This window comes from Sceloporus occidentalis, unplaced genomic scaffold (genome assembly GCF_023333645.1).
Source record: "Sceloporus occidentalis isolate IW3139 unplaced genomic scaffold, rSceOcc1.0.p SCAF_8, whole genome shotgun sequence".
In the NCBI taxonomy this organism is placed as follows: Eukaryota; Metazoa; Chordata; class Lepidosauria; order Squamata; family Phrynosomatidae; genus Sceloporus; species Sceloporus occidentalis.
The window spans coordinates 23,740,138-23,755,622 of NW_028316988.1; the positions used below are offsets into that span (position 1 = coordinate 23,740,138).

At 46.8% G+C, this 15,485-nt stretch overlaps 1 protein-coding gene across 1 annotated transcript; it reads left to right on the plus strand.

Annotated features, from left to right (window-relative positions):
- The first annotated feature begins 510 nt into the window (after positions 1–510).
- Positions 511–8,190, plus strand: LOC149308270 (acidic leucine-rich nuclear phosphoprotein 32 family member D-like). Its single transcript, XM_089535424.1, has 7 exons — positions 511–666; positions 3,726–3,875; positions 5,126–5,248; positions 6,085–6,280; positions 6,741–6,856; positions 6,995–7,049; positions 7,426–8,190. Exons 1-7 carry the CDS (start codon positions 613–615, stop codon positions 7,518–7,520), a joined length of 789 nt encoding a protein of 262 aa, XP_089391550.1. The 5' UTR covers positions 511–612; the 3' UTR covers positions 7,521–8,190.
- The last annotated feature ends 7,295 nt before the right edge of the window (positions 8,191–15,485 follow it).

A 15,485-nucleotide genomic window follows, 5' to 3' on the forward strand; every position in this document is an offset into this window, starting at 1 on the left:
TTAGGAGTGGAGCGTGGCTTTGGTGTGGCTTCTGGACTCTTAGGATGCATGTATAATTGAAACACCATACCTCCAAAGTGTCTCAAGGCAGCTTTATTTTGGCTGTCTGTATCAGGCCAAACTCCCTTGGAGTTGGAGTGTATGGAGTCTCCTTCCTTAGAGGTCTTTAAACAGAGGCTGGATGGCCATCTGTCAATGGGGATGCTTTGATTTAGATTTCCTGCATTGCAGGGGGCTGGACTGGATGGTCCTAGGGGGTCTCTATGATTCTTCTAGAACATGGCCACATGGTCTGAAAACCCCACAACATAACTATGGTGTCACTGGGTCTTTGCTTGGGAAAGGGAAAGGGTGTGGTTGCGGCGGGTGTCCAGCAGGGGCCGCTGTCGGGCAAGGTGCAGGGAGCGGGGCGCGGTGCAGGGACGGCGGTGGCCACTAGGGGTCGCGGCGCTGCCCTTGCCGCCGCCGCCGCCGCCTCCTCCTCCATAGAGCGCCCCATCTCTCTCTCTCTGTATATAAGCGCCGGCGCAGGAGGCAGGAGAAGGCGGCCCTCGGAAGGCAGTCCTTCGGCGGTGGCTTTGGCCCTTTTCTGGCTCGGAGGTCCAGGGCGCCATGGAGATGAAGAAGCGGCTGACGCTGGAGCTGCGGAACAAGAAGCCCGGCGAGGTGGGTCTCTGTCTCTGTCTCTCTCCGGGGCCCTTCCTGCCGGCCCTGGCCTGGCTGCAGACACGTGTCTCTGGCCCACGTGGCGGCGGGCCTTGCCGGGCCCTCCCTGGGGGCCCCTTGGGCCTTGGCAGCCTCTGCAAGGGGCCCCTCGGGACCCCAGCCCCACACCGGCCCTGCCTTTGGAATGAAAGCCCCCCAAGAAACCCCTCCCAGGAGGAAATGGGGGGCTTTAAAACAGCCCCCAAGGGGGGGGAGTTGGGGGTCTTCCTGGGGAAGGGGCTCAGCCTCCCCTTCCTTCCTTGGGCCCCCAAGAAAAGGCTGGGGGCCCCCTATATTTGGAGGAAGGGGTTCCTTTGAAGAGAGCAGGCCTCTTTGGGGGGGGGCTCCCCTGGGTCCTTTATGGAGCTTTGGGGTCGGGGGCAGTTTTTCTGCCTTAAATCGTGGGGGTTTTTTTGGGGGGGGGCGAAGGGAGAGACAAGGCCTCGGCCTCCAAGGATCCTATTTTTCCCTCCCCCCAAATTGAGGAGGATGAAGAGGGAATGTAGGTCAGGGCTCTGGGGCTGCCCCCCCCCCAAAGAAAAAAAGAGAAAGAAGGTTCTGAGTTCGAATCCAGGGCTCCTTGATCCTCTGAGGCCCGGTCCTTTCTTCCTTTCTCCAAAGGGAGCACATGGGGGGCATTGGGGGGTGGAGAGGGGAGGGATGGCTGTGGAGGGGCCCTTGAAGCCCCTTACCCCCCCCAGGCCCTTTCCTCCCTTCCTTCCTTCTTTCCTCCCTTCCTCCCCAAAAGCCCCCTCCGCCCTCCCCTCCCCCTCCAGAGAGGAGCACGTGCGAATGGGCACAAACCAGGGCCCTCTGGGCTGCAAAGGGGGAAGGAAGGGGCTATACCACCTCCTCCCCCCATTTTAAACCCCCCAAGTTGGTTATTCCGGAATAAAGGGCAGGACTGGAGCCTTGGGAGAGGGAAAGGATTTGGAGGGGGGGGCAGAGGCGTTGGGCTTTGAATGCCCCCCTTCCTTCCTTCCTTCCTTCCTTCCTTCCTTCCTTCCTTCCAAGGGGGGCATGCTTTTGGCCTCCATGTTTTGGAGGGAAGGGGCCTCTGGCTCTGGATGCCAGGAGAAGAAGGAGGCCTGCTTTGAGGAAGTCTTTGGCAGCAGCAAATGGAGGCCCTAGTTTGAGTCAAAGGGCCTCAGCCCCCCCCCCCCAAGCCTTGGCCTGTGTGTCTGAATGCAAAGGCAGAGGATGGACTGGGTCAAGGAGGACCAGGACCAGCTGGCACCCGCTCCCTTCCTTCCAGAAGGAACCATAGGCCAAGAGTTGTGTGGCTCTCACACCGCCATGGCCGACCCATTGGAAGACATAGCACATGGCTGCCCTCCTGGCAAGGGATTCTGGGGGATGGAGTCCTCTTGGATGGCCTCCTTGTCCTCTTCAGATTCATCCACACTGGAGGAACAACCCACTTTGGCACTGCTTTAACTCTTTCTGGCTCAAGGCTATGGAATTCTGGGAATTGGAGTTTGTTGTGGGGCCCAGAGCGGAGCAGAGCTCCTCTCTGGGCCCCACAACAAACTCCAATTCCCAGAATTCCATAGCCTTGAGCCAGGTCAAGTGGTGCCCCAGTACTTCCATCCAAACCTTTAAAACAAAGTCTCAGGACAGCATACAAACCATTTAAAATGTTTCCAGAATATTTAATATATATATATATATATATATATATATATATATATAATTTGAACAAGGGCAAAACATGTTAACCATTGTAACAGTGAAAGCACTTGGAAAAACAACAGTAACCATTTGCAACCATGTAGTTGGCATACATTAGTTGCTAAAGGGTTTAAGAAATGTTATATTATTATTATTATTATTATTATTATTATTATTATTATTATTTTGTCATGCATTAGTTACCAAAAGGATTTAATTAGGATTAACGGTGGATTTAGGGTTAGTTATTATTATTATTATTATTTAGCACAGATACGTAGTATTTCTTATTACTTTCTTGAGTTCTGAGTCAGACTGAAGGCAGCTTTGGGGGCAAATGAGGGCTAAATGCAGTTTTTAAAAGGCCTGGTTTGAGTTCAAGCAGACCTTGGTTTTGCCATTTTAGATAAGGGACACCATTTTACTTTGCCATTGTATTTAATGGGACTTGAGCATCCGTGGATTTTGGTATCCATGGAGGGTCCTGGAACCAAACCTCAGCGGATAACAAGGTCCCACTGTAGATAGGACAGCATTGGGTGAGTTTATTTGAGTTTTGCATGCTGGGATACAATTAAAATGCACTTTATGAACAATTGAACCACCAAAGTAATCTTAGGCTGGATCCACACTGGAGAGATAACCTGGTTTGGCACCGCTTTTCAGCATTCTGGCTGAAGGCTATGGAATTCTGGAAGTTGGAGTATGTTGTGGGGTCCAGAGAAGAGCTCTGCTCCGCCCCCAGAACAAACTCCAACACCCAGAATTCCATAGCTTCTAAGTTTTGGAAGTGGACGTTTTTGTATTACAGCACCCAAAATCCCCCCAGGACAGAATGACTACTGGCATTCTGGGACTTGTAGTCCAATAACAACAACAATTATTTATTACAGAATTAAAAAGAACAACTAACTAACACACACATCTGACTCTTCTGTTGTTTCTCCAAACTGCTCTGGTGCCACAACAAACAACGGTTCCCAGAACTGCATAGCATTGAAACGAGGGCAGTTAAAGTGGCGTTAAACCAGATTATATCTGCAGTGCGGATGCAACTGGAGTGAGCCTTTTCTTCTGGTTTCAGGGCCTTTCTGACTCATATCCTTTAGGCTGGGAAGCCTTTTGGGGGACTAGTTGCTTAAAGTTATTGATATTTTTATTAAAACACATAAAACATTTAAAAATATAAACAACAGGCATTAAAAAAATTATAACCAATGAAGCTTTTAAAGCATGCCTCTTTGTTTCTGAAGCATCTCCTCCGCTGCTCCGAAGTAGAATAAATCAGTATTTTATTTAATTTTTGTATATTATTATTATTATTATTATTTGTGCCTTCCCTTCCTTAGGTCAAGGAACTGGTTTTGGACAACTGTCGCTCGGATGATGGCAAGATCGTGGGCCTCTCCTCCGAGTTCAAAAACCTCGAATTCCTCAGCATGATCAACGTCGGTCTCCTCGCCATCTCCAACCTCCCAAAGCTGAACAAACTCCGGAAGGTGAGAACGGCGGCAAGGTTGGGGAGTAAAAATAAATGCTGTTAATTGATAGCAGAAGCATCAGATTGAGTCTGATCTTGGAAGCTAAGCAGGTCTGCCCAGGTTAGCTCTTGGATGGGAGGCCTCCAAAGAATAACAGGTGCTGGAGGCTCAGTTTCAGAACACTCAAAGACCTCTGAGTCTTCCTTGGCTAAGAAAACGTCTCCATGAGTGGACAGGCGACTTGACATGACACACAAATACTAGTCTGATCTTGAAAGCTAAGCAGGGTCAGTGCTGGTTAGTACTTGGATGGGAGACCACCAAGGAATATACCAGGAATTGGAGGCTCTATTTTGGAGGAAGGAACTGGCAAAAAAAAACCCCATCTCTTGAGTCTTCCTTGACTAAGAAAACCTTATGAAATTCATGGGTTCACCATAAACTGAAAGGAGACTTGAAGGCACACATAATATTATTATTTATATCCCACCTCTGATTGGATCGAGGCGGCTTAAAATACTAAACAGCATTAAAATGCGTTATAATAATATTAATTTATTTATACCCCTCCCTTCAGCCAAAAGGCTATCAGAGTGGCTTACAAATTGTTAATTAGACATTTACCAAAATGCCAAATAATGATTAATATCATGAAAACATTATAACCTAAAAACCCACCCACCCTCAAATTTGAAATGCTATTTCAGACCATATATACATACATACATACACAATATTATTGTATCTCCATTTAAAAATAAAACATTTTTATATATAAATTGCAGGTTCTTTGAGGCTCAGGTAGGAAACAATATTTTGAGGCCAGAGGCAGATTTGTTTGGCTTTTCCTGGGAGATCTGCAGTAATCTGGGACGAACTTCTAACCCTAAATAATAGCGGCAACAAAATGGCTTCCCTCCTACTTTACTCTTAGTGTAAGTTTCATGGCTGGTTTTTGGGAAAGTGGTATAATATTGTAATGGAGGGGTGGCTTCGGCCTCTTTTAAATTGACGCTCCCTCGGAGGGTGCAGTTCCCCATTTCCATAACCAGAGAAAGGACATGTTTGGGATTTAGGAGGTTGATCTTGGACCTCTCCAGGTTGCAAAGGTTTCTGTAAGGCCCGTGAACCCAAAACGCTGTGGATGGTTGGGATTTATAGGGTTTGCTGGGGGAGGGAATGGCTGCAGGAATCTGCCTGGTGGGACATGGGAAGGAGAAGAGTGTGCCAGTATCTGCTCCGAACTGTCTGCCTTGGGCTCTCTTTAGTTGGAGCTGAGCGATAATCGTATCTCAGGCGGGCTGGAAGTCCTGGTGGAGAAGGCGCCCAACTTGATGCACTTGAACCTGAGCGGGAACAAAATCAAAGACATTAACACACTGGAACCTCTGGTGAGTAGGGAAACCCGAACTCGGATCCTGTCCCATCTCCAGAAAAGGGGCTGGAGGAGGCCACCTCACCCTCTTTCCCCATTGCATCCTCCCCATTGCTAAGGGGCTTTCAAACAGTGCCTCCTGCCCCCCGGTTTGTCGGCTGCCGTGCCTTGAGTGCCTGCAGAAATATCGGCGCTAGAATTGAGAACTGAGTCCTGTGTGGCTGGTGCAAGAAACCTTTGGTTCTCTGCAGGGATAGTGATTGATTATGGCGCCTAGTGATTGATTATATTTTTATAATGATCATTCCAAGAGTTCAAAGAACAATTGTTGCTGCGCTTTCTGGCTCACCAAAGAAAGAGAGCTGTCTGCACCTGGTTCGCAATGGAAGAGCGAATTTTAGCCCTGAGATTCCCATATTTGGGTCTTTTGGACTTCAGCTCCCAGAAGCCCCAACAGTTAAGGAATTCTGGGAGGTGAAACCTAAACATCTGGAGGGACAAGTTTACAAACCATTGACTGAGTGGCTCATCCTTGTGGAATTGGGTTTCCAAATGGGTAAGTGGACACTTACTCAAATCCCATTGATTCATGGGTCTGTTTTGGTTTGAACCAGCAATGAGATTAAGGCCTAAAAATTGGACAAAAGAGAAGGATGCATGGTGGTGTTGCTCTTCTTTTATCCTTGGAACAACGCCCCTGTGAGGGAGTCTGGTACCGCTATTGACTGCATTGAACGGTGAGATTTGGGTGTCAGAGCTAAATAGACATAATCGGAATAATATCACACAGAAATTACAGGATTTCCTGGGGGAGTTGCATTTATTTCGATCTCCTGGGTGCTCTCTCTCCAGAAAAAGCTGCCCCACTTGCGGAGTTTGGATCTCTTCAATTGCGAAGTGACGACGCTCATCAATTACCGAGAAAGCATCTTTGCGCTCCTGCCGCAACTCACCTACTTGGACGGATTCGACACCAACGACAAAGAGGCCCCCGACTCGGACCCCGAGGCTGATGGGCTGGATGACGAATACGACGAAAACGGAGAGGGTAATAGGATGTAAAAGGGCCATTGGCCACATGCCCCGAGCCCTACAATGACGTTGGGAATTGCCCCATGTATTCCCTCGTTTCATTGGGAATTGCTCCACACATTTTAGTCTGTTGTGTTGAGAATTGCCTCACATATATTCCCCCATTCTTTTGGGAGTTGCCCCACATGTTTCATCCTTTTGTGTTGAGAATTGCCCTACGTATATTCCCCCATTTTATTAGGAGTTGTCCTGCATGTATAAGTCTGCCATATTAAGAATTACCCCACATATATTGCCCCATTTGGGGGGGAATTGCTTTAAAGGAAAGGCCGCAGCTAAGCGGTGGGGTCTTCCACTTGAGTTCTGCTCCTGGTCGGGCTAAGAAAGACCCCCGTGCAAAATATGCAGCGGAGTGGAATATTTCCCTTACCAGTTTGGTAACTCAGATCTTTCTCCATTCCTTCACCTTGTTGTAGAAGGGGAAGAGGAAGAGGAGGATGACGAAGAAGAACTGTATGAGGACGTCATAGACGAAGATGAGGATGAAGAAGACCTGGACGGGGAAGAGGAGGAAGATGGAGTGGATGATGAGGTGAGTCTATGGGGCGTCCCCTCCGTCCTGGCGCCTTTTTCCTTCCCTCTTTCCTCCTCCTGGTGGAGCCCCAAACCTTTTGGATTGCAAACATGAGAGGAAAGTAACATATGTAATAACAGGCTAATTCTTCTTCAGGATGAAGAAGATGATGAAGAAGGAGAGGATGAAGATGATGAGGAAAGCGAGGAAGGTGAGTTGCCCTTCTTGGTTTTGTTATTCATTGGTTAGATTGATTGATTGATTGATTGATTGATTGATTGATTGATTGACAGACCTTTTCCCACCAGGAAAGGGCAGTGAGTTGTCTTTATTTATAATAAATTTTGTTATTGATCGATCAATTACATTGATCGATCAATTGACGGACCTTTTCCCACCAGCAAGAGGCAGTGAGGTTTCTTTTTTTTAATAATCAATTTCGTTATTGATTGACCAGTTATATTGATTGGTCGATTGGTGGACCTTTTCCCACCAGGAAGGGACAATAAGGTGTCTTTTTTAATAATCAATTTTGTTATTGATTGATCAGTTACATTGATTCATTGATGCACCTTTCCGCTCCCCAGACCTCCCGCAAGGCGAGAAACGGAAACGGGAAATAGAAGACGAGGGGGAGGACGACCCAGACGAAGACGAGGAGGAAGATGAGGAAGACGACTGAGGTGGCCCTGCTCCATCTGTCTCCCCTTCGTTGCCACCATCTTCCTCACCCGCCAATCTGTTTTTACGGACTGGGACTTTTTCCACTGTTGCCTCCCCCCGTCCTCCTCTTATTCCCCCCAAAATGTGAGACTCTTGAGAAATGTTGCCCCCTTCCTTGCCCCGGAGGCTCCCGGCTCCCCTTTCTATGGTTGCAACACTCACAATATATTTTTTTAAGATGTAGAATTAAGGTAGGCGTTTCGATAATTCCCCCTAATTCCCTGCCGGCTCCCACCATGAAATGGCCACCTCTTGCGTCTCCTTCTCCCATTTTGGAGTATTGTTGTGACCAAAAGTCTTCCTTGAGTTGACGGCGAGAGTTTCTTTCCCATCCGTCTGATTGTCCCCCCATTTTTCTTTTGCTCCCCAATCTTGCTTAGTTTTTTCCAGGGCTGAGTAGGTTTGGTCCCCTTTCCTCAGCTGCTGGGGATTCAAATGCCCTCTGAATCTCTGTTGCAACCATCCACACTCCAAGCTTTCCAAAACGGCGTCTGGGCAAAAGTCCCAACTTTTGGGGACCTGGGGCCTTTCTCTCATGGAAGGATTCTGCCCCTCTTGCAAACCATGATCTGGTCATTTGGGGTTTTATTTTTAAAAACTGGATTAATTATTGTGATGATTTCAAATGAGTTTCTTCTGTTGGTTTCGTTCCATTTTTGGCTTTCGAGGGCTGTGCGTCGTAAGCCCTCGCCAGCATCTGGTTCAGTTTCCGTTGGCTTGACATCCCCTCCAACTCCATTTTCATAAACTGGGGCAGGTGTGTGTTTGTGGGCCAACCAAGAGCTGGACTGCAGTTCCCATCAGCCTTACTAGTAGAGCAGATGAGGATTGTAGTCCAGCCACATCTGTCTGGAGGGGACTAGACTTTTCCCTTGCATGAGATTGATGTGAGAGGAGAAAACTCCCCCAATATATGAATATTCATCCTTGCATGGGCTGGCTGGGGATGATGAGTGTTAGAGTACAGGAATGAAATCCCTCATTAATTTCAGGCAGGACAGGGGGCAGCCTGGTGCTTTCCTTTTCAGCTCTTTTGGGCTACAGCTTCCTGCCTGTGGGTTGTGGCTGATGGGATGTGGAGTCCCCTAGTCGTGCATGATAGGAAGTGGGCTCAACATGCTTAGCTTCAGCCCCTTTTCTTTGTTTCTTTTTAAACTCCCTTAGTCTCGACCTCTTGGTCAGGGGATGATGGGAATCAGGAGGTTGTGCTCCGGCTTTTAAATCCCAAAGTGGTTCAGAAGGGCATTTGGACGCTGCAAATTTATGGGGGCACAGGTGGGTGCATTTATACAGCCAGAGCAAAACTGGAGGGTCAGTCCTTGCCATAAGAAAGCAAGACTCTCTTCTACCGTCTGGCTTTGTTTTTATTTTCGGTGGCCCTCTTCCCGGCAAACTCCAGAGCAAGTTAGCCGTTTTGCAAAAGCTAAAATGCAAACAGAAGTCATTGGCTTGGTTTGGTTTCTTTTAATTTCCCCGCCTGCCATTCCCTTTTACCTCTCACTTTGTGATGCACCGTGTTTTGAGTTTTATATATTAGCCCTAGTTTGAAAAGTCAGGCATGAGTTTGGTCTAAATTAGTCCTGGTGGTTGTTTTGTTTTTGCAAGGGGGGTTTAATATTTGGGGGGGGGGAGTGATCCATTTTTATATATATATAAAAAAAAATCTCCTTTTTTGTTAAGAAATTTGAATAAAACTTTTCATAAAAGACTGTATAGGGTTTTTATTTTTAAAACCCTGTTCTTCAAATGGCTGTTGTGTTCCTATTTTGGTGGGCATTGCATTTATTTTTCCAGTATGTGTCGGGACGGGGGAGGAGAACTTAAATTGCAAGATATTAATTTGCAATAGAAAGAAATAGGATAAAAAAAGGTACAATATATTATTAGCCTTTTATAAGAAAAGGTTAAATGCAGATTTGTGTTGTTTCATTCACCGGTCACTAGGTGGCAGCGCTGAGACATTTTCACACTTTCTTAAATCAGGTTTTTCTTCCAAAAATGAGACGAGAGGTACTTTTTTGGAGGAAGGGATAATATGCATAACTGGAGGGGAAGGAGCTGAATTTTCCACTTTTGGTGCCTTAAAATCAGATTGTGGATGTTGGACTCCAATTCCCATCCTCCCCAGTAGTAGGGGATGGTGGGGTTTAGCCTGGCGACGTCTGGGAGAGCCACAGTTTGGAGAGATGCCTCAGATGGTTTCTTGTTAATGATAATGCAACTAATGCAGCTCTGGAGCCAGTAGCTGTCTTGTGCTAAAATGTGTGGCAGGCGTTTTGGTGGATGCTGGGTTATGCTGTCTGTTAGGCCTCAAGTGGAGGAAGGCAAACACGCCGAGCCAGGAGCGTCTGTGTGCATCCTACGCCCCATCTATCATTTATGGCGATGAATTTTTCATCTGGTCCTTGCTTTTTAAATCCCAAATTAAAATGTTGGCAAGAGTGCTGCTAATTATTAATTTAAATATGGCAAAAGCTGGTTTGGAGAGGAAAGAAGGATGGATGGATGGCACCTTTTTTAGAAGCAGTCACTGCTTGGATCAACCAGGAGCCTCCGAAGAGGGTGAGGTTTTCTATTATTGAAAGGATTAAATTAAATGCTTCCAGTTCGGTGTAGAGGTTTTGGGTGCTGAGTTGAAAAACCAGGATTTGGGGAGATTGGAGTTCGAATCTCCACTCTGCCATGAATTGGGCAAGTCACAGTCTCTTAGCCTCAGAGGAAGGCAGTGGTGGCTAGCATCCTCTGAAGAAACCTCACCAAGAAAACCTCAGGAGAGGTTTGCCATAGGTCAGAGTCAACTCGTAGGCGCATGGCAGTGATAGACACCTGTTTTTGTAAGGGTCCGGTTCTGGGATTTAATTTTGGGACTTCTTGTTGGAGCCAGGATTTGGGAGAAATTGAGCAGAGCAAAAGCATGGGGAGAATAAGGTTGGAATGTTATTTATTTATTGGGGGGGGGGGGGGGAGTTGGGTGAACAAGAAAGTCATAGAAGACGAGAAACATCTGCACTTGGATAATGTGCAAAGAGGTCTCGAGTTTCCAGCCATGTTTGAAAGCAAGAGGATTTTGCTTTGTTGTTAAAATGTTAGCAAGTTGTGTTGATTTTGTGACAACTGTTGGAAAGAGAGACCTTGGTCCAAAACACATTGCAGAAATAATCTAGTTTAAGACCGCTTTAACTGTCCTGGCTCAGTGCTAGGGAATCCTGGGAATAGTAGTTTATCATGGCACCAGAGCTCTCTGACAGAGAAGGCTCACTGTCTAACCAAACTACAGTTCCCAGGATTCCCTAGCTTTGGGCCAGGGCAGTTAAAGCGGTCTCAGACTCCATTATTTCTGCAGTGTGTTTTGGACCCTTGTTGCAAACAGCCCTGTTCAGGTCTTGCAAAGCCAGGGCAGCGCTTGGCTTCCCGGGAATTTTTTTAGGGTTGGTTTGCTCTTTACTTATTGTTGTGACTCTCTTCCGTTGCTGCCTTTCCATTGAGTGAAGGTCCCTTTTGCTCCGTCCGTTCGATAGAAGTGCGGGGTTTGCTGGAGCACAAATCGTTTGGCTCTGCGCCGTAATGGAAAGCGGCCCTGTTTTGGAGCCTTGAGCAGTGAATAATTCAGGGCTGGGAATCCAGTTGAGATTAAAGGAGCCATACTGCCTTTGCAATATTTATCACGGTGGAGTGTCACTAATGGATCTTCCAGGGGTCTGGTGGGATTCGATCCCGGGGGAGGCCGGGAAGATAACTTTTGTGCAGCGGATGGGGCGAGCGGATCGAAAAGGGGGCCCTCCTAATGGTGGCCGATCGCTTGATGAACTGCTACCTTGCATTAAAACTAACAAAGTGATTGACAAATGCGGAAGGCACTCTTCACATGCTCAGAGGTTGTGAGAGAGGAGTGACTGTGGCTTAGGAGCAGAGAGACCATCTCTTGTGTACAATGTCTGGATTTTTGTTGTGTGCTTCAAGTCATCTCCAACCCTATCACAGGGTTTTCTTGGCAAGGTTTGTTCGGAGGGGGTTTGCCTTTGCCTTCCTCTGGGTCCGAGAGAGTGTGGCTTGTCACCTGATGGGTTTCCAGGGGCGAGCAAGGATTCGAACCCTGGTCTCCAGAGTTGTAGTCCAAGGCTCAAACTGCCACATCATGCTCTTTCTCGAGGCGCTAAATTGATCTTGGGAGCTAAACAGGGTGAGCCTTGGCTAGTTCTTGGATAGACGATCACTAGCAAAGTGCTGTCAGGTCCTTATTTTAATGTATGGGGCAGAGCAGGAAAAGATACACACCCAAGTCAAGGTGTTCAAATACAGCTAAAAAGGATAAGAAATACACACTGGCCATAAATAGACAGTGTGCAAAATTGGCGCCTCTGGAAGATGCTAAAATAGTGCACTGTGTAAGTAAACAACAGTCAAGCGCAAGGCTAAGATTTGTTTTTGTGCTAATTTTGCCTCCGGTGTAATTATAGCCCATGTGGGTGTTTTTTATTTTCCCTGTCCATCACTTTTCGCCCGGTTGTTAAATCTCTCGAGGTACACAGTGACCTTGTCTGTTTTTGTTTTTGTTCTGCATAGAAGCCAAAAGCAGCCCAGTTATGAGAGGCACCAGGGCTCTCTGGCAGAGAAAGCGAAACATGTCAAGAAATTGCAAATCCCAGAATTGAATTGCATTGAGCCACGGCAGTTAAACCGGTGTCAAACCGCATTAATTCTGCAGTGCGGCTGCAGCTCAAATGACACTCGGCCCCAGGAGGGCAGGAGGAGAGGATCACCATTCCCTCCAAAGGTTCCAAAATTAGCCTAATTTTCATTTTATAGCAAAGGTACTTCCCTTTGGCTTTCATTTTGATTTGAGAAAAACCACTCAAGGGAGTTAATTCCAAGGCGCAGGTTCCAATGAGGGTCTTTATTTACCGTATTAATTGTTTAATAAATGAGGGACATTTGTATTCCCTCTCTGCCAACTGGAAAACCAGGCCATGAGTCGTGGGAGCCTGGGTGCAACTGGGAGATAAGGGTGAAAGTCCCAGCCAGATTTCCCAGGGAAAGGAGCAAGGCCATAAGCACCAGCCAGGCGTAAACAAGGCATTTATCGGAGCGCCAGAGGCCTTGGGATGGCTATATTAAGCCATAAACACCCTTGTTTTCCTACCGAATGAGAAGGGAGGCATGGAAAAAGGAGGCTAGATGCGTGGGGTGTGAGAGTCAGGTGTGGGAGACTCTTCTGGTCCCAAAGGTTTGTGCAAAAGGCAAGCGGCCTTGGCTAGAAATCCATCAAGGCATAGAGTTGTAAGGGAGATCCCCAGAGGCCATCTAATCCAACCCCCTTCTGCCAGGCAGGAATCGTGGAAGATGCCCACCCAGCCACCCTCCAAAGCAGCCCATCGTCCACTGCCACAGCCAAGAAGATCCTCCTCTATGTTTAAGGGGAATCTTGTCTTTGGAGCCTCTTCTCGGGAGCAGCAGAAGACAAGCTCTCTCCATCTTCTGCGTCGTGCCCTGAAAGATGCCAGTCTCTGAGCCATTCGCTGCCAGTCCCTGGTAAGTTTCTAGCAAAGAAAGAATGGTACCCGATGGACACAAATATGATGCCAGGTCCCAATAGGAAGGAATAATTGCGGTTCCCCCACTTTTCAAGTGTTATGTCAAACAATTCAGGTTCTTAATTACTGATTTATTCCATTTTTCTTTCTCCATGAACCTCATTGCAGACAGTAAGGGAGGCTGGAGCGGAGGCAGATGCTGTTTTCCTTGTGTGTTGTTATGTATGTTAGATTCAAGCCCTGTTCTTTCACAGTTCGGATTTGATTGCATTTTGAATGTGTGCATCCTAATACTGATGCCTTGTATTTCTGCAGCCCTATGTCACCCTTTCCTCAAAGCTGATGCTGCTAAAAAGCTTCCAGTTAGACAGGGGACAAGGGGAAAGGACGGCTGGGTGGATGTCAAAGACATTTTGTAAGAAGGAGCTTCTTTCTCAGAGGCTTTGTTAATGGAGGCACATCTGCGCTGCAAACGTTGCGCCTTGCAAGATGGAGGAACTTCGAAGCCAGCTGTAACAAACTTGGCGAGGGGAAATACAAATTGTAATAGTGTAGGAGGAGGTTTTTGGGTCCGGGGACCAGCTGCGAATCCCTCCTGCAGGCCTTGGTGTCCTCTGCATCCGACTTGTGCGTCTTGTCAGCTGTCGGGGCGGATCAAGGCCATGGCTGTCCTGAGGCCTGTTCCCGTTCGGTTGCATTAATTAATCCCAAGAATTCAAATCATTTGGGCTGACGGAGTGCTCTCATTATGCCAGCGCTGACACTTGGGAGTCGGGTGATTAAAAGATAAATTAATGTGAATGAGTAGATGGAGACAGGTCTTTCTTTCTTTCTTTCTTTCTTTTTCTTTCTTTCTCTCTCTTTCTCTCTCTCTTTCTCCAGAGACTTTCTCAAAGGATGATGGACTCTTGCTGCAGTATGTAAGGTTTCCTGGATTGGGTCCTCCAACTTGCAAAGGCTCTCTAAGGAAAGGATATACACTTGTCCCTCCGTATTCGCTAGGGTTAGGGGCACAAGACCCCCGTGAATATGGGAAAACCATAAATAACAAAAACACCATGGTTTTACCTGAGAGGACGCCTCTCTAGGAATCTCTAGGTCTTTCAGTGCAGTTCTGTCCGACAGACACTGACCATAGAACTGCAATGGAAGAGCTACAAACATCTAGTAGAGTGTTCTCTCTAGGAATCTCTAGGTCCTCCAGGGCAACTTTTAGTTCCAGTTGACCATAGAGTTGCACTGGAGAACCTAGATATTCCTAGGGAGAACATATTAATCAAATCTGTGAATCATCAAAACCGTAAATATCAAAACCGCAAATATGAGTGTATTATTTGCTTCATTTTAATAAATTTTATTAATTAAAAAGACAATATAGAAACATATAAATTGAACATTCCAAAATTCATAGAATCATAGAATTACAGTGCAATGTTTTATCTGAATTCCTTTCTTCTTGATCTTCTCTCTTTTCTGGAATTCTGAAATAGTCCAAATCCAAAATTGTCCGCATGGGCACACCTTTACTTTCCGACAGGTCATTGTACACAAACTTTATTTCGGGCACAGAATTATTACAAACATGGTGTACAAAATTACCTTCCGGCGGTGCATATAAGGTGGATACGCAACATACATGCATTTCATGTTTGGACTAGTTGGTTCCCACTTCCAAGAAATCTCATTTGGTAGAGGGAAGTATTTCAACATCTGGACAACTCAAACCCAAGACACTTCTGGCCCCAGGCATTTTGGGTAAAGGAGATTTAACCTGTAGATGTGAGTTTTAGAATGGCAAGTTGTGAGCAAATGCGGTTGGCACTTAATGGATGTTACTTTGGTTGCATCCACACTGGAGAAATAACCCAGTTTGGCACCGCTTTAACTGGTTGTCTGGCTGTAAGGCTATGGAATTCTGGGAGTTGGAGTATGTTGTGGGGCCCATAGCGGAGCTCCCGCTCCACTCTGGGCCCACAACAAACTCCAACTCCCAGAATTCCATAGCTGTGAGCCAGAAAAGAGTTAAAGCAGTGCCAGGTTATTTCTCCAGTGTGGATACAGACCTAGTTATAATCCTTCCAAGCAATGTTATTTTCACAACCATCTGACAAGGTAAGCTTGACAGAGAATGAGGAAAGACTAGCTAAAGGGGCTGGCATGAGGTTTTAGACCATGTGGGAGTTTTGAACCCAGGCCTCTCCATCATTCCAAACTTATCCTTCTCCCAACTTCTGGATTTCCATCATCCCTGACAGCTTTGCCCTGGTGCTACTGATCTAGAAGAGGATAAGTTGAAGAGGTTGGGGAAGGGGAAGAGTGTGTTTGCACCCAGAGCAGCCTCCATTTGCTCACAGAAAGAGCGGCATGTGTTGAGGATGTTGTGTTTCATCCTA

Excerpts from the sequence above, each read along its gene's own strand:
- LOC149308270 (XM_089535424.1), top strand. The coding sequence starts at position 613 with ATGGAGATGAAGAAGCGGCTGACGCTGGAGCTGCGGAACAAGAAGCCC. Across the intron at positions 667-3,725 it reads GGAACAAGAAGCCCGGCGAG|GTCAAGGAACTGGTTTTGGA; the intron begins GTGGGTCTCTGT and ends TCCCTTCCTTAG. Across the intron at positions 3,876-5,125 it reads AGCTGAACAAACTCCGGAAG|TTGGAGCTGAGCGATAATCG; the intron begins GTGAGAACGGCG and ends GGCTCTCTTTAG.